Source organism: Citrus clementina, unplaced genomic scaffold (genome assembly GCF_000493195.1).
Source record: "Citrus clementina cultivar Clemenules unplaced genomic scaffold, Citrus_clementina_v1.0 scaffold_3, whole genome shotgun sequence".
Lineage (NCBI taxonomy): Eukaryota > Viridiplantae > Streptophyta > Magnoliopsida > Sapindales > Rutaceae > Citrus > Citrus x clementina.
The window spans coordinates 1,892,102-1,912,667 of NW_006262339.1; the positions used below are offsets into that span (position 1 = coordinate 1,892,102).

Genomic DNA, 20,566 nt, shown 5'->3' on the forward strand with positions numbered 1-20,566 from the left:
AATAACACAAGATTATCAATTAATGTGTCACCAAATGTAGCAACAGTTACAAATGGAAGCTGAGGCTTAGCGAGAGAGAGAGAGAAATAAAGAAAGTCTTGTGTCGCAGGAAAAAAATTAAAATTAAACTCCTCTAATCTCTTGGCAAATGGCAATCAATGGTGGTAGGTAAAATTAAAAATAATCAAGAAAGTAACAGTTGGAGTTGGGTAAATGGTTGAGGTTCATACAATGTATGTATATATTATTAGTTTATATTTGTTTACTTTGGACTTTCCATATGAGATGAAAGTGACTGCTTTCCATTTTTCATTCTAATGCGTTGATCATGGAGTTGAATAAAGAAGAATGGTTATGTTTGCTCAAATCTTATCCAGAAAAATCATCAATGAAAGACTGGAAGACTGGTGAATGTGAAAATTTGATTTGAATTGTCAAGAGAATTCTTCATTATGGTTTTTATTATTTCGACCATTAAGCTGGTGCAAATTGATCACAGGACCATTGGTTATCTCTAAAATAAAAATAGGTTTGTGGGTATATAATATTGATCCCATCTTACTGTTTGTTAGTTTGGAAAGTGTATGTTTGCGCAGGCTCAGGAAATTTCCCCTCAGGAAAAGATTTGCCTGAAGCCAACCCAAAAAGGCACCGCCTTAAAGTACCAGGAATTGGGTGCTTTTGTTGTCCAATTTTCCAGTTTAATTAGTGGACTAATTACCATCGAGTTCACATTTCTCCCTTACAGTATGGTTGGGAGCATGAATATGTTGTGGGATTAGATTAGACTCTGAGATAAAACAATTGATTTCATTTTCTGTTATATTTACCTGTCAAGATTAGTAAATTAGTCTAAAATTACTGCAATTATTAATCCTTATTTTCATGTGGGTTTAAGCAAGATTAAACTGATAAGATTAAATGAAATGTTTTTGTCCTCTTTATCACTCTTTTTTTTTCATTTAAGTTAATATTTACTTTCAATTAAATAAAAAAAATTAATTTCATGATTTATTTACTTGGAATTTTATATTATATTCAGTATCAAAATTTTATTCAATAATATATTTTAAATTGTATTTAATTTAAGATTAAAAATCAAAATTTAATAATAATTTAGTTAAACTAGTGTTGAATATTGGACATAAAAGTTATTCAATTATTCGCTTGCAATAAAATTGAATGTTAAATATAATTATTAATAAGAAGCATGACATTCATTATTTGAGTCTTATATAAAATACCAATTTAAATATTATTTAAAGATATTTAAATTTAATTTAATATAATCCAATCTAATATTATAACAAACATGCATAACTCTGCCTAACCCAAGAGAATTTCATCCATGCGCCTTGAATTTTTATAATTTTTAATTTAATAATAGAGTTTTATTTTATTTTTAAATATGTTCTCAAATTATATATATATTTTCAATTAAAGTTAGAGACTTATAAAATAAATAAATTATATATTTATTGAAAAATTGAAATCAATAGGGACTAAAATGTTAGTATTGTTTTCAATTTTTTATATAAATTGAAATAATTTGACACACTATATATTGATGTAAAATAAATCATTTTCAAATGTTTAAAAAAAGCTAATTAAAGCCCTAATCTTTACGTTAGGTTAAAATAATTTTTCACCACTTGAGAGGTGGATAACGCCCAACTGTCACCTCACCTGTACCATCACAATGTGACTTGTCCTTGTTTGTTCTTCAATTTTTCTTTATATTTTGAACTTTTAATTTTTTTCTGGATAATTCGTGAAAGGGGGTGGGCAGAGGTTAGGTGTGGTACGGAATGGAATAGAACCGATTGCTATTGGTTTTTTATGAAAAAATTAAAACCGAAAAAAATAGTAGGTTTGATTTGGTTCGATTATGTTAGTTTTTGGGCCCATTGTGCTTTTTGAATTTCGAAACCCATTTCAACTTCATTTAATTTCTTTTTTCCTAATTTTAAACTTGTCACAGTGTCACCTGCTGAATTAAGATCAGGAAAGCATAGCAAATACATCACAAATACAATAATTAACCCAAAAAAATTTCAAATTCATCACTACCTAGTAGCTACTACCGCTATAACATTATATGAAAAATTAGGGATATAAATCCGAAATTCCCATGTCTCATCTATCTAAATAAATATAATGATGTAAAGAAAATAAGAGTAACACCATAATGCATGAACAAACATCATCAACATTCAACATTTGGACTTTGCCATATGCTCCTCATTCAACTGCCATTTTGCTCCTCAGCTTCTCGTTTTTGTTGAGCTAGCATTAGGCCTCAAAAATTATACAAGTAATTAAAATAATCATATCAAAATCAATGTTGAAAGTGAGCTTACCAAAAATAACACAACAAATAACATTATTACATGCGTCAATTAATTTATAGAATTCAATTTCCTCCTGACTTGGTTGTATTATGTGCTCTCTTACTAGAGTTGAGTAAAGTCAATTTTGAGTGTAAATGAAGGACTCAATTGTTTTATGAGTTAAAGAATTATTAAAGGAATGAAGAATACACTCTTGTGCTAAATGCTGACTCGGAAGCCACGGCAGACATTAGAATCACCAAAACATTTTTGACAATTTGAGATAAAATAGATACATAAACTCATTCAACTTCTACCAAAAGAGAGGAAATTAGGACAAACATGTTTTTATGTACAATTTTTTTTTTAATAGTTCTAGGTTTTCCATTTCCTACACAACAATTAGGATTTTTAATGCCTACTTGTGTGACGGAGGCTATTGAAGATGGCTACTGAAGATAGCAGAGAAGATTGCAACCTTCTTCTACTTCATCAAAAATTCAAGGTATGTTTATACCCCCTATGCATATATATCATAACTAAGAAAAGTTCATGGCTTTCGTTGTATGAAAAATTATTCTTTTTTAGGTTTGATTTCTAACATATGATTCATTGAACTTATGGTGTGTTTACTTCTTTGAATAAGGAAAGAGAATAGAGGAATGAGAATTACAGGTATGTTTACTTAACAAAATTGAATTTGGGAATGTGAATAAATTATGTGGGACCCATATAATTTGGGAATAAAGAATGAGAATCTCATTCCCATGGGGGGTTGGGAATGAAAATGTGGGAATGAGAATGAAACATAATTTTACTTTTCTATCCTTCTAATTTTTTCATATTTCCTAAATTACCCTTGTTCAAACCACAAATAATTTTATTATTTTAAATGTCATTAATAATAATAATTATTATTATTATTAAATTTTATTAACTTTATTATTTTAGTTATTATTAATTATTTTTATTTTTATTAATATTATCATTATTAACAATAAAAATAATGACAAAAATAATTCATTTATCATTATTAACAATATTATCATTATTATTGTTGTTGTTATTATTATTATTATTATTATTATTATATTATTATTATTATTATTAATAAAAATAAAAATAACAATAATTAATAATAACTAAAATAATGAAGTTAATAAAATTTAATAATAATAATGTAATTTTCATTATCTACATACATGTATAAATATTATTATAAAAATGATATTAATTAAAATCATAATAATAATAAAGAAGGTTAATAATGATAATATTAATAGTAATTAATAATAACTAAAATAATAAAGTTAATAAATATTATTATAAAAATGATATTAATTAAAATAATAATAATAATAAATATAATAATGATAATATTATTAGTAATTAATAATAACTAAAATAATAAAGTTAATAAAATATAATACTAATAATAATAACTAAAATAATAAAGTTAATAAAATATAATACTAATAATAATAACTAAAATAATAAAGTTAATAAAATATAATACTAATAATAATAATAAATGTTAATAATGATAATAATAATAATAATAAATTTTAATAATGATAATATTAATAAAAATAATATTAACAATAATTCATAATAACTAAAATAATAAAGTTAATAAAATATAATAATAATAATAATAAAAATAATAATAACAATAGTAAATAAAATAATAAAATAATAAAATAAATAAAATTTAATAATAATAATAATAAATGTTAATAATGATAATATTAATAAAAATAATAATAACAATAATTAATAATAACTAAAATAATAAAGTTAATAAAAATCAATAATAATAATAATAAATGTTAATAATGATAATATTAATAAAAATAATAATAACAATAATTAATAATAACTAAAATAATAAATTTCAATAAAATTTAATAATATTATTATTATTAAATTTTATTAACTTTAATATTTTAGTTATTATTAATTATTGTTAATATTATTTTTATTAATAACAACAACAACAACAACAACAACAATAATGATAATATTGTTAATAATGATAAATTAATTATTAATACTATGGACATTTTGATAAATTGATTCTCATTCTCGTTTATTTTGTCGAGTAAATACATCAATGACATTCCAGCACATTCTCATTCCCATTTATTTTTGCTAAGTAAACATTGAAATCTCATTCCTATTCCTCATTCTCATTCCAGCCCATTCTCATTTCCAGCTCATTCTCATTCCAGCCCATTCTCATTTCCAGCTCATTCTCATTCCACCCCATTCCCATTCACATGAAGTAAACGCACCATTAGATAAACACTTTTTAAATATTTGTATACATCTTAGATTCAGTAATAAAATTTCGGATGAATTTATAACATTGCAACTTGTCTTTTTCATTGTTTTATAATGTTGTCAAATAGTTTATATTGTTGTAAAAGTTATTAACAATATTTTTCAACTTGTCCCAAATTTTAAGTTCAAATATAAATTTTTTTAACATACATACATACATACATACATACATACATACATATGTATGATACATATGTGTGTGTGTGTTATAAATAAATTATTGCTTAAAACCATGTTCCACCATGATGGGTTGGCATTGGCAAGCCAATGTTGCCATGATTTTTTTTTCTAACCCCAATATTGGAATGGCATTTTAACATTAATTAAAGTTTATTGCCTTAATCTGTAACTCTTTTTTTTTTTTTTAACTTTACAAGTCTCCTTTAATATACATACATACATACATACATATATATATATATTCACTTTACTAGTCTCTTTTAATCTTACATTAAATGTTTGAGTATATATATATATATATATATATATATATATATATATATATTCACTTTACTAGTCTCTTTTAATCTTACATTAAATGTTTGACAGTAATAACTTACTAACTCAATATCTTATCCAAAAGTCTAACAATCAAGTAGTATCAAAGTATCTCAAAAAAAAAAAGAAAAAAAAATGAAAGTAGTATCAAAGTAACCGACCATTCAATTTGAGTGTTTGCTTTTGATATCACTCGTTGAGGTCATTGTTCATCATGTGCTCTAATATTAAGGTTAGATTTTAACGTGTTATGTGTCATGCATAATTCATTGAGCTATTATTATGTTTTTAGAAGATTAGGTAAAAAAAAAAGAAGCAATGCTGCTGTGCTTAGTTTATTGAATATTTAATTTGTATTTAACTGATGTGTAATTAATAAAATTTTATCATTTGAATGAAAAATGGTAAGAGTACTCAATAATTAATCATCACGTGAGTCAATCAAGTAATTTCACATCATTTATTATATTGAGATATAAATCGAGACTTAAAAGAACACGCACGATTAGCTATAATTTACACTTGTCTTAATGAAGGCTCGTTTGTCTTTACAAACATGCGTAATCTCTCTCTTGATATCTACGAGAAATTCTATAATACCTCTGATGTATTACAATTAATTAATGTATATATGACATGTGTAGTTGAGTTTAATATAATCACCGCTTATATGATGATTTTTCAAAATAAATACACACATATCTTATTATGTGATAGCAGCTCAAATGTATACTAAAATTTCTCGACATCCACGTACGTTACACAAGAGGCAAAGAGTCAAAAACTTTCCGGAAACCAATTTGTCTCTTGGTATTGATAACCCCATATACCCACAAAACGATTACAGCTTCTTGTTTGAAATAAAACATGGGACCAGCGCCCCTGGTATCCCATTTCTACTTACTCCTGATCATATAAATATATGTGTCATCATTACTAGAACTAGATGCTCAGCAGGCAGCGCTCATATTTTAGGCCAAGAGTAATATTTCGCTTCACTTTTCCATTCACCAAATCTAGCGCTCGCTTAGGTTAGCTGAGATTAGCTTCTCAATTAATTATTGCCACATTTTCTCTTCTCCCCTTGTATATATACGGGCATAGAAACAGTAATGGATGTGTTCATCCCAGAAGAGTATGTTGCACGGCGGAGAACTGAAAAGAAGGCGGCTGCAATGGCCAGAAAAGGGTCAAATACGGTGTCGGAATCAGGTAAGAGATCAATGGAGAAGTCCGGTCCCCCGCCGTTCCGGCGCCTAGACAACAATGAGTTCTTGGTCTCCGGAGGTCTCAGCGAAAATGTTGTATTTAGTTGCTTCTCAGCCTGATCTAAAAGGCTTTGGTATACTAATTTCATCTTAATTAGTAATGTGTTACTACAGTTATAAAAGTTAATATACGTAGAACTTCTGTCTTGAATACATAGTGCCTTTTCCTCATTAGAGGTGTCTACTGAGCTTGTGCGGCGATAAATCCTTTAATTAATTAATTAGCTTCATTTTCCATGTACTAGTTCAATTATATACTCTTCATATTGCCAATTTCGATGAGAATATTATAAATTTGTTTATTTGGTTAAAGTCATGGAAGGCTTGTCACGAAGCCGACATGCAGATGAAGAATGAGAAAAAGAAGTGAGAATGTATACGTATATGCAACATACACCAGCTGCAGCCGCGGGCCGGCGACCAGAGCTATATCTTAGACGTCATTATGAGAAAGAAGAGCAACATTACTCTCATTCACACTAATTTGGACTTGGATCTAAAGTGCTCTTGTTGTAGAAGAGGCTAATAGGTAGGTCCATATCATCGTCGTTGTACGCATATATATGCATTTGGCCTTCTCACGCAACATACACAGGTCTATGTATCTTTACTTCTGTGAATCTTTAAACATGCAATTTATTAATTACATTATCTTATTTTATTTATGGTGAGGTGTTTTGCATTCTAATCGGCATAATTTTCTACTCAAGACACTCCTTCGATAGTTTTTGAAAATAAAAATTTTACTCAACACACCCTCAAAGCATATATCAAAACAATCCTCAATTCTATCTATTTTCCGTTATGGATTTTGATTTTCTTTTTACACCCATAACAATATTTTCTTATTGGACAAGTGATTAATGATTATTAACTTTGCTCATATCAATGAATGATAGATTTGTAAAGATTTGTTTTCCTCATACCTCATTCTGTTATCGGAAGTCATTTTAGCTAACAATTTTTTTTTCTCAAAGAATATTCTACAATCATGAACTTAATGGCTTGTACAGTTGTACCGATTTATATATGATAGTTTTTATTTTTATTTTTTGGAAGTGCATGTACATTTGAGAATTAGTAAGCAAAGAGCATCAATAAAAAAATCTTCACACTCTAATCAAGAAATCATGTTAGATTAATTTAACGTTTATTGAAACCAAGAAAGTGGAATGAGGGAAAAAAAATTATTAGAGCTTGGATGTATCTCTTAGTCAAAAATTAATTGTAATATAAAAATTTAAAATCTAAATTTATAGTATGGATTAATTTCATATCATGAGAGGATTCTAATCCTAGAGAAAAAGGAGTTCACAAAATAACTTTTGAAAGATTTATTTGGTTTATAAATAGGATGTACTCCTCTACTCAATAGAATAATCTTTTAGGTTAGATATCTGAAATTTTTAAGTCTATTCCAACAATAACTGTACATGTTGATAACAAAAATAAATAAATAATTAAATAAAAGGCTTGAAATTAATCTTTAATCCATTAGAGTTAGATGTGGTATGTATCAATATCTTCTCCTCTATCTTCAAATGAATATTACTATATGTTAATTTTGCAAATAAAAATTTGTTGGGATCATCTTGTTTGGGGTTCAAAAGTTCAATGTTCAAAGACTTACTTGATGTGCAATAATTATTAAGTTTTGGACTTGTATGAAATTTACCATTAAAATAGGTTTTGAAAAGCGCATAATATAAGGAATAAAAGGAAGTGGCGGTGACATGAAGAAATAGCAGAAAAAGACGAGAGAGGGAGAAAAAGACAGTGGCGTGAAATTGTTTGGGGGTAAGGTTTCAATTTTTTATTGGACAATCGAATGATAAATTTAAATTTATCTTCTTTTTTTTTAATTTAAAGGATAAGTTTTTCGACATCGCATTCTAAAATTCTACTTGTTTTGATTTTTATTTTATTCTCTCGTTGTTTATTATTTGAAATATCACTTCTCTCGTTGATTATTATTTGAGATATCACTTGTTAGAGAAACATATATTAAACTCTTACTATAAGCCAAAATTGTTAAGATTTTTAATGTTGCTAATCTTTAATTTTTCTTTGAGAAGAATTTATCATGTAATCTCATTATTAATATAGTGAAAGGTTATACCGAACTACAATTCTATGATTTTTTCAATTTGAATTTTTTACTTAAAAATATATGTCTCTTTTGGTTGATTTATTATTTGAATTGTGCTGATTTTTTTTCTACTTATTTATTTATAGTACACATCTTATTTTAATCACAAAAAAAAATTATTTCCGCTTAATTTATAATTACTTGCGTAGCTTCCTTTCCCAACAAAATTTTGTTGCGTCAAATACGAAGAACATTGAGAAACAACTAGATTAAATATTTTTCTTGATATTAAGGCCGTGAAATAGATAAAATTGAGAAGTAACCACGTTGTTTTGAACAGAGATATTTATAATAAAACCGGGAAATAATAGCTAAATGCTTACGGTACTTATAGCTAGCTTCTGTTGCAGACCAGTGTACGTATGTAAGTACATATAATTAAAGGAAGAGAGCTTTGATTCAATAAATTTCTCCTGATCGTGATCCCATTGTACTTTCCATATCATCTAGGGTTAACTTGTCCAGCATCAGCGTTAAAATTATTACCAGACTCAGAAACCAAAGTTAGAAGAAAGTCAAAGATATCAGTAGCGATAACAGCAGATGCGACATCGTCTTTGAGTAGGGTCCTTCTCTTGCCTTGCATGGTCATCGTCCATGACCTTTTCGTTAGCTCTTCGATAAAAAGCTCACATGCTTTTGAGAACACAATCGGTGCCTCCCCAGATATCATCTTCACGTCGTCCCCGGATTTCTTCATTATCTTCTTGATCCTTGCCAACGGCAACGAGTGAGTCCCCGCTCGGCCCGACATTTTAGAGAGCAACCCCGAATATGTCCCCGCTTGCCTCATTTCTCATCAATCCTTAATTCTTAGGGCTGGTAAGTGAATTGAAGTACTTAGGGATATATATAGGTTACAATTGTGAATTTTTTTTTTTTAAAGACATATAAAGAGTAGTGGCCGGCCAGCCTGCCTGCTAACGTTAGGCCGGCTTAAACCTATTTTTTTAATCATTGACTTATTGTTAAACAGTAATGCATTTGCAGAATTGCACTCTGTTTCGAAAAATTGATACTTACTAATTGATTTGTGTTATCATTACGTTTTTTATGTTTTACAATTACATTCGGTTATATTGAAACTATTCTAAGATAGAATACGTTTTCATAATCATATAATTAAAGTTATATATATTTTTTATTATTTATTATTTTACGTGTGTGGTTGTGTATCATTTTACGTGTGTAGTTGTGATTTGTTTTCTACTTTAGAACAACAATTACGTTTACAATTTTGCTTTGTTTTTATAAAGAAAAAGAGATCCCTCGTGATTGTTGGTCAACGTGCTTCATTTTCGTATCGTCATCTTCATTTTCGTACAACAGTGTCCAACAGTCTTTATTGTTCATTGGAAGATCCCCATTAAGAAATAACTTCTTTTTGGCATACGTATTCAAGTAAACAAATGCAAACTAACTTAAATTCTTGTTTAATGGGCTGGTTTTAAATTAAAGGGTTGTTTTCTTTAGCTTCTAATACAGAAATTTAAACGTTCGGTTGAGATTTGGTCCAACCCTACGGCAATATAAATTTTGGCTAGATCAATTACAAATTATATTTTAAAGTCCACACTTGTCGCACAAACACTAACGGTCAACATTTTATGCAATTGGTTAGAAATAATATTCCGTATATTTGATTGGATGCTTTTACAAGCAATCTGATGAGCCGTCTACATTGTTTGTTGCATCAATGAATCAAAGGGAAAACATTGTGGAATCCCCTAAAATTAGAGACAACTTGAGGTGAAAGAAAAATAGTACACTGACTATTTTATTTTAAATTTAGGGGGGAAAAAAAGCATTTGGGGACATATATAAATGCTTTATTTGTCACCTTAAATGAACAATTGAGGAATAGTCAGCAGGTGATTAATAGTTGATGATAATGAGTGATAGAAAAATAAATATTTGACTATCGATTAATAGACATTTCACATGTTGATTGCTTATCTTACTCGAAAGATTACTTAGATCAATTTTTTTTTCAAAATACTTATTTTTGGAAATTGAAGCAATAAAAGTGGAAAGTGATTTTTCAAAAAACAGCAATAACAATAAATGAATTAAAGTTAATTTCAAAAAGATATAAAAAAATGAATTAAAGTTGGAGAATGCGCTGGTTTGATTGGCCCAAAAGATTGTTGGCTTGAGCCCAAGAAATCGGTCTTCTACCCCTTTTTTTCTTTGATCACGTGAGAGCAGTAGGCTTTACGGCTGTCCATGCATGTGAAATCTTGTTTCTTGTCATTTGCAGATACGAACACATCTTTGCATCTAGTTCTATTCTTCTATTCGTGCCTCAACTTTAGTAAGCTAAAGATGATCATGAGCTGCCTGGAAGGAAGAAAACAAGCAAATAAATAAATAAATAAAACAATTGATGGAGGCAAAACAAATCGTGGGGAGTGAAATCATGTGTTTGTAACTTGTGATATCAATGGGGTCGACCGGCTTTCACGTGAGCACCTTCTGTTGTCTCTCGTCTCTCCACATTTCTTCATCATTAAATTCCCCCTATGCTTTCTTCTTTTTTTATTTTTTGCTTTCCTTTCCTTTCCTTTCCTTTATTGAATAATCTGTAAATGCATTTATTTGTACATATATGTATCTTCTCTTATCTTCCCTGCTTTAATCTTTGTGATTTTTCAGCTACTGCTTAATCACACTCTCAACTTTGTTTGTCATGCGGTGTAATCATGTTGAAAAAAAGGTAAAGTTTTGAAAGATACAAGCAACCTATCTTCACGTGAATAAAAGATATATACATATTAAAGGATCGATTGGTCAAGTCTAGCCACCTAAATATCTGCATCCTAACAATATTTGGTCGCTCTTAAAATTTAAATTTGATATTTGTTGTGGTTACCATTTTTTTTTTAAATTTCCATAAATATGTTTTATTGAGCTGAAAAGATATAATGGCTCTTACTTTCCAACGTATGATGACATAATTATAAGCTCTAAAAGGCATTCCACTGTGGTTTGAGTGACATAAACGTACACAAATAAGGAAGTGATCACCCAATAAGAAAAATTTTATGTAAATTTTTGTTTATGGCGTAAAGCTTCACGAGGAATGAAATGATGTGGAAGTGGATTAAGGGTCCCTCTCAAAAGTGAGTACAAGTTGGAAGATCGATGATGCCAGAGAGGACCAATTCTTTGATCATCACCAACTCCTTTAACCTGCACACACCACACACAGTATCCCAAGCATATCAACATCTTTACAGTTCACACTTTTGCTTCTGTGAAGGAGGCTTGTCTCCAACTCTTAATTTCCATGATCGACAAGAATTTTCATGCCAATTACATAGTACATAACCCAATTTTTCATTTCATCATCACATATTGGAGAAAAGAAATCATAGTTTTTGTGCTTTTGATCAACGAATGCCCATTATTTCAGGCTAGACTACGAGACTGTTGATCAATCAAATGCCATTAAAAAAAGAACATCGAAATTAAATATCCTATTATGTTATCTATAATAATAGTAACAGTGATAGGGAATGTGAATGAAGCTGGAAATGGCAGAGTTATGGCCCTCACCATTGAAGGCGTTTATTGGCCCCCCTAAAAACACTCATATTTGTGGGACTTATTATGAGACAGAAACAGACATACACATATATATTAGCTGGTAATTAATGTAGCCGGTTGGACACCAATAGAGGCCCTGAGCACTCACATGATTTTGCTAGTATTTTACAAGCATGCATGTGCCATGGACCATTGTTCAGTCTGCTGTACTAAGGGAAAAATACATGGAAGAGAACAACTGAAGAAGACACAACTCAAAAAGAGAGTGATGTGGGCACGTGGCCACATTTTGCAAAGGATATTTATAGTTAGGTTGGCACGGCAGTTGTGAATTTTATTGTGACTTTGCAAATATGTATTAATTGCTGTGATTTTGAATTTTTGATGGTCCTACTGGCTTTGGCTTGCCAATTAAATACGTACATGAGAATGGTAATACAAAACTTGGTGGAATTGGTGGTGTGGTATGGTGATTGGTGAGTGTGGTCGCTGTGACTTGACTGCAGAAGCACGCCTTGACTATTTTGGACTCTTTATTGAATTGTGGTTAAGGCTCACTCTCACCTCACGCCCAGCATATGACCAGCTTTAAAGCCAAGTAAAGATCGAAGAAATAAAACATAAACACAAAGCAACCCCAGCTCTCTCTCTCTCTTTACTCGTTATTTATTTTCAAACACAATGTAATATTGAGGCTCCATCTCTTGACATGTCCACGTACCGCCCTCTTACCATACCAGCAGTATGCTTCAATCTTTGCCTAAACTTACGGCACCACCCCGCTTTAGTTAAACATCCTCACCAAACCTACATTACCAAACGGTAACGGCAGCTATATTTTTTTGGATAACACAAGTACAGATAAACTATACATTATATAACACGAAATCAAAGGGCAGGAAGCTTCTCATTTTCCTATAATTTTTTGGGAAGTCATGAGTGGGTCCTTTGGATTTAGAAAAAGACATTAATTAGATTATTATCATTAATAATGCTTATACACTATTTGTATAGTATTCTTAATATTTATATAAATAAAGCAAACATATTTTGACAAAAAGTTAGAGGCTAATGCGGAATTTTTATGGGTAAAACGTCATTTTCCGAAGATTATGACGATCAAGAAATTATTAATTAGTCGTAGCTAACCGTTGGCGTTCCCTAATTTGCTTCATCCTTTTTCTTAAGTTGTCGGCGTGAATATACTAATAAATGGTTAATAATTTTGTACCTGGCTAATCTGACCCTTCGTTATATCATATTACATGCCAAACCTGAAACCTATATAATCTGTGCGCAAATTTTATGTCAACTCACCGGATAAATGAAAACAAATAAAAATAGTGCCGAAGGAGAAATTGAAATACTTAGTAAATGCATTAATTGTTTCACCTTATCTTGTTATCGTCTCATTCGACGTGCTTCGGTAATTCAATCTTTTGAATTTCTGTGTGACAATGTACACATCGATTGCAACATTCCTCTTTGCACGAATTTGTTGAGAAGATACTGAATTCTTGTCGTTCACTTATTTTCATTTTGGATCCAATAATGCCAACTCTGGGTGAATGAAAATGCTCACAAAAATACATGTGTTCATGGGTCAATTATTTTTGATAATGACAACACAATGCCATTCTCAAAGAGCCTATTTTCTCAATGTTAAAAAATTATTAATCGCCATTTTCAGCCTTTTTGCTTTCATTATGGATTAAGAAATATCAAATGTGAGTCTGAAAAAAGTGGCAGAATTGGTACATTAACCACCCAATGACAACAATGTAAGCTTATTGCTCACCCATCAACAGCAGCAAGCGTAAGCAAAAATGAAAAAAAAAACAAAACAAAATCGTCGTTTTCTTCATGTAAAAAGGATCTAAAAGATGTTATTACCAATGTGTTTCTTTGAATCTATCTTTTATTGATCGGATTGTCGATTTTTGTTTTAACCTTAGTAAATAGTAATTAGCCGTTTCTCGGTAATGCAGCTTCAACAAAATCTTCATCCAATTTTGCCCTTAAATTAGCGGGACTACATGTGAAATTTGCTCCATGCCTCCATATAGAAATTATTTTTAATACTAAATTTTTAGAGTATAGTTTTTTTCTTAACAAATTATTTTAACTGGAACATGCAAGGGCATGTTTGTAAAATCAAAAGCCTGCATTCACTGTTCCCTTGACCTGAAACACTTTGGTTTTCACCAAATACAATTTCTTTAATTAAATTAATTAATCAGAAAAGAAGCTTCTCTTACAATTTTATATCTTTTTTTTAAAAGTAAAATAAATTTAAAAAATAAAAATAAAAACGTCACCTCCCTCTAAAAGTCTGTGTTACAAAAGAGAAGAGAAACACAAGAGCTTCTCTCTTTAGATCTGCTCGTCCGTTATATTCGCAATACTTAGTACAATTCCTGTCCTAAACTCGGCCTCTCAACTCACTGTGTCAAAAACCAAAAAAAGAAAAAAGATCGATTTTTTTTTTTTTCTCTTTTTCCTAATACATTGTAATTTTGGTATTGTGTGTATACTTGTTGTGTGATTGGTGAGCATTGGATCGAGTGATTCTGTAATGCTGGTTTTCCGGCGGGCGTTGCCGGAGCTCCGGTGAGTGTTCGTGTTTCAAGGTGGAGCTCCGGCGAAGATGTTTAAGTCGGCGAGATGGAGGTCCGACAAGAACAAGATCAAAGCTGTGTTCAAGTTGCAGTTTCATGCAACTCAGGTAGCTTACTTCTGCATGTGTGCGTTTTGATTAATTCGGTCTTGATAAAGAAGTGAATGGTATGTGCTTTTGGTGTTGGTTTTGGAGTTTGCTGAGGATGGGACTTATTTATTATTACTTTTCATATGATAATTGAGATCAGTTGAATAGGCAATTGGTGGTTCTGTTTGGTTTCTGAGACAATGTAGCTAAAGAACAAAATTACGGTGCTTGAAGTTCAGGTTTTTTAATCATTTGGGCATTGAAAAATCATGAAACTTAGCTCAATTGAGGAACCATTTGTCCTTTCTGTTGTTTAATCATTGGTTATCCTGGCAATTTAACAGAATGGTAATGGAGAATGTGAATAAGTGATCAAAAAAATGTGTTTCTGAATTTTCAGGTTGCACAGTTAGGGGAAAATGCATTGATGATATCGGTGGTTCCCCTGGATGTGGGAAAGCCAACAGTGAGATTAGAGAAGACTGCAATTGAAGATGGATGCTGTCGGTGGTTGAATTCAGTCTACGAGACTGTGAAATTTGTTAGAGAGCCAAAATCTGGGAAGATCAGTGAGAGAATATACAATTTCATTGTCTCTACTGTAAGAAACATTGCCAAACTTTTATGTTCCATTTTTCTATTTATTTTCATGTGGTTGTTTATGAGATTTGTGTTTGTTTGTTGATGTAGGGATTGTCAAAGGCTGGTTTTGTTGGTGAAGCTTCGATTGATTTTGCTGACTATGCTGAGGCGTCTAAAACTTCTACTGTTTCTCTCCCCTTAAAGTACTCACGCTCCAAAGCAGTTTTGCATGTTAGTGTTTTCTTGCTCTCTCTTTCCTATTTATATTTGTTAGACGAGATACCTCTTGAAACCTTCAAAAGTTCTCATGAGACCTCTGCCTGCCATTATGATTGAAACTTAAAAACTGCGACATTGAGTGAAGTGAAAAACTGAAATCCAGCTTTTGCTTTATGACAGGTTTCAATACAAAGGGTGCAGGAAAATGTTGATCAGAGGTAAAATGAATGAATTTCACTGTTACATTGCTAACTCATTGTAAGTTTCTGGAGTACTTTTTATAGATTATGACGGCAAATGTTATTCTTGCTTGAGAGTATTTTCAGAGAGAAAGAAGAAATTGAAGATGCGATTATTACAGCTCAAGATAGGAGCCTAAGGACTCAGTTAAGCAACAGTGATGTGGAGGAAAGCTACAAGGGCAATGGTGCTGAAGTAAGGTTTCATTCTGTCTTGCCAAAAAACACGATTTTGATTTCTTCTCTTGTTAGTTATTTTTCCACCAAGATTTTTTATTTATTAATGGAGAATGTCTAGGGCATCAGGTAGCTGTTTTGTTGCTGGGAAATTTTGGTTTTATTCTTAATGTTTTAGTAATTGAGGAAATTGAAGAGCTCTTGGATTTGGAATTTTCAACCCATGGGTAGTTTTGAAAATAGGAATTTGACCCTTCTTTTCTTGTTTGGTACTTTGTTATGCATATGATTGATCAGAGTATGTTTCTTTTATCTTTTTCGTGGTTTTACAGGAGAAACAACCAAGTCCAACTGTCAATGCAGAATTGAATGGTAATTGCAGGGCATCTAGTGGATCTGATACTACATTGTCAAGTTCTGAGAGCAGCTCTGGGCTCAACACTCCGCGAGAGCAGGACCCTAATAGCTTTGTGTCATCCCTGAGCCACACCTCAGTGCCCCATAAAACAACAGAAAATACCCCAACAACAATATATGAAGAGCATCCGAAATCACAATGGGAGTGGTCAGCAGGTTCTGATCAGGGAATAAGTACCGATGACTCAACTAATGGCTTTCAGGACACCTTTACAAGAGAAAGGTCCCAGCAGGCTTCTGATATTGAGATTGAAAAACTCAAGTCTGAGCTTGTTGCTTTGGCTAGGCAGGCGGATTTGTCAGAGTTGGAATTACAGACTCTGAGAAAGCAAATTGTAAAAGAAAGCAAAAGGGCGCAAGATCTCTCGAGAGAAGTCATTAGCTTAAAAGAGGAGAAAGATTTACTTAAGTTAGATTGTGAGAAACTCAAGACCTTTCAGAAGCGCATGGATGAGGCTAAAGTCAGAAACAAGTTGCACTTTCAGGGTGGCGATCCATGGGTTCTTCTTGAGGAGATCAGACAAGAACTGAGTTATGAGAAGGACCTAAATGCCAATCTTCGATTGCAGCTGCAGAAGACCCAGGAATCAAACGCTGAGTTGATTCTTGCTGTGCAAGACCTAGATGAAATGTTGGAGCAGAAGAATAGGGAGATATCCAATCATTCCAACAAATCAGGATCCTATGTCAATGCCAAAGAGTTGAGAAGAAACATTTCAAAAAGCCAAACAGACGATGACGAAGATCAAAAGGCACTGGAAGAGCTGGTTAAGGAGCACAGAGATGTCAAGGAGACATACCTGCTGGAACAAAAGATTATGGATCTCTACAGTGAAATAGAGATCTATAGAAGAGATAAAGATGAGCTAGAGACGCAGATGGAGCAGCTTGCACTTGACTATGAGATATTGAAGCAGGAAAATCATGACATCTCTTATAAATTAGAGCAAAGTCAGCTGCAAGAGCAACTGAAGATGCAGTATGAGTGCTCATCTATTGGTAATGGAAGTGAACCCGAAACCCAGGTTGAGAGTCTGGAGAATGAACTGAAGATTAAGTCAAAGGATCTCTCTGATTCTCTGGCCACCATAAATGAACTTGAAACCCACATTGAGGGGCTGGCGAGTGAACTCAAGAAGCAGTCAAGGGAATTCTCCAATTTTCAGGCCACCATAAAAGAACTTGAATCCCAGATTGAGGTTTTGGGGAATGAACTGAAGGAGCAGTCAAAGGGATACTCTGATTCTTTGGCCACCATAAAGGAACTTGAAGCCTACAGCAAGAATCTGGAGGAAGAGTTGGAGAAGCAGGCCCAGGTATATGAAGCTGATCTGGAAGTTGTAACGCGTGCAAAAGTTGAGCAGGAGCAAAGAGCGATCCAAGCCGAGGAAACCTTGCGAAAGACAAGGTTGAAAAATGCTAATACTGCTGAGAGGCTACAGGAGGAATTTAGACGGCTCTCTGTGCAAATGGCCTCTTCTTTTGATGCAAATGAGAAGGTGGCTATGAAAGCCCTGGCGGAAGCAAGTGAACTGCGTATGCAGAAAAGACATCTAGAAGAGATGATCAACAAAGCTAGTGAAGAAGCCCTGTCGCTTAGAGATGATTATGAGACAAAATTGTGCCAGCTTTCCAATCAATTAAATGTGAAAACAGATCAGATAGAACAGATGCTGAAGGAAATCAACAATCTGTCCAACCAGCTTGAAGAGCAGAAGAAGCATGATGAAGAAGATAGTGGGGCTCTTTCCTTGGAGCTCCAGCAACTGAAAGCTGATACTGAAAAGCTGATGATGGATAATAAATCTCTCTCTGAAGAAGCAGAACAGAAAGAAAGTTTGAGAGTTGAATTGGCACAAATGAAGACTACTGTCAAGGAATATGAGCTGCTGATTCAAAGAGCAAACAGGGAAAGAGATGAACTGGAGAGTACAATTGCTTTAGTGAAGAAGGAAGCAGAGAGCTCAGTGGAGGAAGTACAGAGAATACAGCGTATTGAGGATGAAAAGGAAGCTGCAGTTGAACTGTTAAAATCAGAGCTGGAGCTGCTTAAAGTTCAGTGTCATAACTTGAAACAGGCTTTAGTTGAGGATGAGTCAGAGAAAGAAAAACTCAGAAAGCAGGCATTCCAGTTAAAGGGTGACCTTAAGAAGAAGGAAGATGCACTCAACAGTCTTGAAAAGAAGCTGAAGGATATCAATAGACGAGCATCGGTTTCTGACGGGACAAGAACTACACTTAGAAACAATAAATCTGCTCCAGTTTCTCAAGGTTCTAAAGAGATTGCAAACCTCAGAGAGAGAATAAAACTGCTTGAGGTAAATGTTGAACTCGTATGTAACATTGAATCTGATGTAACTTTGTCTATTCACTTTATGTTATGGTTGTGGTGGAGATAATGAGCAAGAATTCATGGCATTGATAATTTCTTTATTTTGCAGGGACAAATTAAATCAAAGGAAATTGCTTTGGAAGCCTCTACGAATTCATTTGTAGAGAAGGAAAAGGATCTTAAGAACAAAATTGAGGAGTTAGAGTGCAGAGTGGAAGAACTCAATCAGAATAGCACAAGTTTATGTGAATTGTCATTTCAAAAGGTTGGCATCATTATAAACATCGTCTAATACTTCAGAAGCATGCACATTTTGGAGAACAGTCATTTTAGGGGCAGCCTAATTTTTGACCAGTCCAGTTTTCTTTTCATGGTTAAGAGGGGCTTGGGGGATACTCTTATTACCCATGCATAGATCAATTTCCTTTCTGACTACTAATGGCATAAGTTAAATAGAATTCTATACTGACTTAAAGGTTGAACTTTCTTTTGTTTATTAATTCCCTAAACGGCTCATCTTGGTGTACAGGTAGCTACAGATACCATTCACCTTACTTCAAATGGATGTGTGCTTGAAGAGGTGAGAAGCCCAGCTGAGTTTCTGAGCAGTTCTTCATGTCTATCCAAAGAAAATGGAAATATCGCGCCACTAGTCAAGAGGTATGAACTGAAGAATAGAATTCCTATATATATATATATATATATATATATATTACTTCTGTTTTGTTTTACCTTTGCCCCCTGCGGAACAGCTGACTTCTGTGGTAAAAAATTACTGATTACTTGTGGTACTTTCTTCTCCTTAGCGATGATGATATTTCAATAGAGAAAGATGTGAAACCATCCACCACAAACAATGAAGAGTGCAGCATTAATGATATGCTGATAGAACTAGATTCTCTCAAGGAAAAAAACCAATGCATGGAAAGCGAGCTAAAGGATATGCAAGAGAGATATTCAGAGATAAGTCTCAAGTTTGCAGAGGTAGAAGGTGAAAGACAAAAGCTTGTGATGACTCTACGCAACCTCAAGAATGCCAAGAAGAGTTGAGTTGATGACGATTTCAAAAATATATATAATTCAAAACCTATATACAATGTAAATATAGTTGCAGCAGCTGGATGCGCCCTCTCTAAAAAATCGATGTGGCAGTTCTGTTGGCGTGAATAATTAGATTGTACAAAGTTCATAGAATTTTACCTTTTAGTTTTCGAGTGTAGGGTAAAAGGTTCTTCACCGTCTGATTCATGTTCTTTCAGTAATCCTTATTTTTTTGGTTTAAACCTTTTCATGATGTATGTGAAGTTTCTCATCAATGTATTCATTCATTTTTCTTGGTAAATATGTAATCTAAACTATCTGTACTGCATATGGGGTATTATTGATAAATCCAACAGCAAATATTTATATGGCGTATTATTGATAAATCCAACAGCTAATATTTATATGGAGTATTATTGACAAATCCAACAGCTAATATTTTACAATGCTAACTAAAGCCAACTTAGGTTCGCTTTTTTAATTTTTAATTCTATTTTATTTTATTGCCTTTGGGTTATGACTAGAGTTGGCAAAATATGTTGTCAGCTTGTGTTTGTGTTGTATCAAATTTAAGTTAATTCAAACATGACATATTTAACAATTATGTCAAAATATTGAGATTGTAACTTGACATGGAAAACAAACGATTTACTTAATTATGCACTTAATGTTTATATATTTAATAAAATTTACATTAAATATTTGCACTTCATTA

At 32.0% G+C, this 20,566-nt stretch overlaps 1 protein-coding gene across 1 annotated transcript; it reads left to right on the top strand.

The window, feature by feature from the left end:
• The first annotated feature begins 14,612 nt into the window (after positions 1 to 14,612).
• On the top strand, positions 14,613 to 20,179 carry LOC18048280 (sodium channel and clathrin linker 1). Its single transcript, XM_006439498.2, has 9 exons — positions 14,613 to 14,862; positions 15,245 to 15,445; positions 15,535 to 15,657; positions 15,826 to 15,863; positions 15,972 to 16,080; positions 16,394 to 18,796; positions 18,920 to 19,075; positions 19,340 to 19,470; positions 19,617 to 20,179. The coding sequence occupies exons 1-9, from the start codon at positions 14,785 to 14,787 to the stop codon at positions 19,858 to 19,860; spliced, it is 3,483 nt and encodes a 1,160-aa protein (XP_006439561.1). The 5' UTR covers positions 14,613 to 14,784; the 3' UTR covers positions 19,861 to 20,179.
• Positions 20,180 to 20,566: the final 387 nt, after the last annotated feature.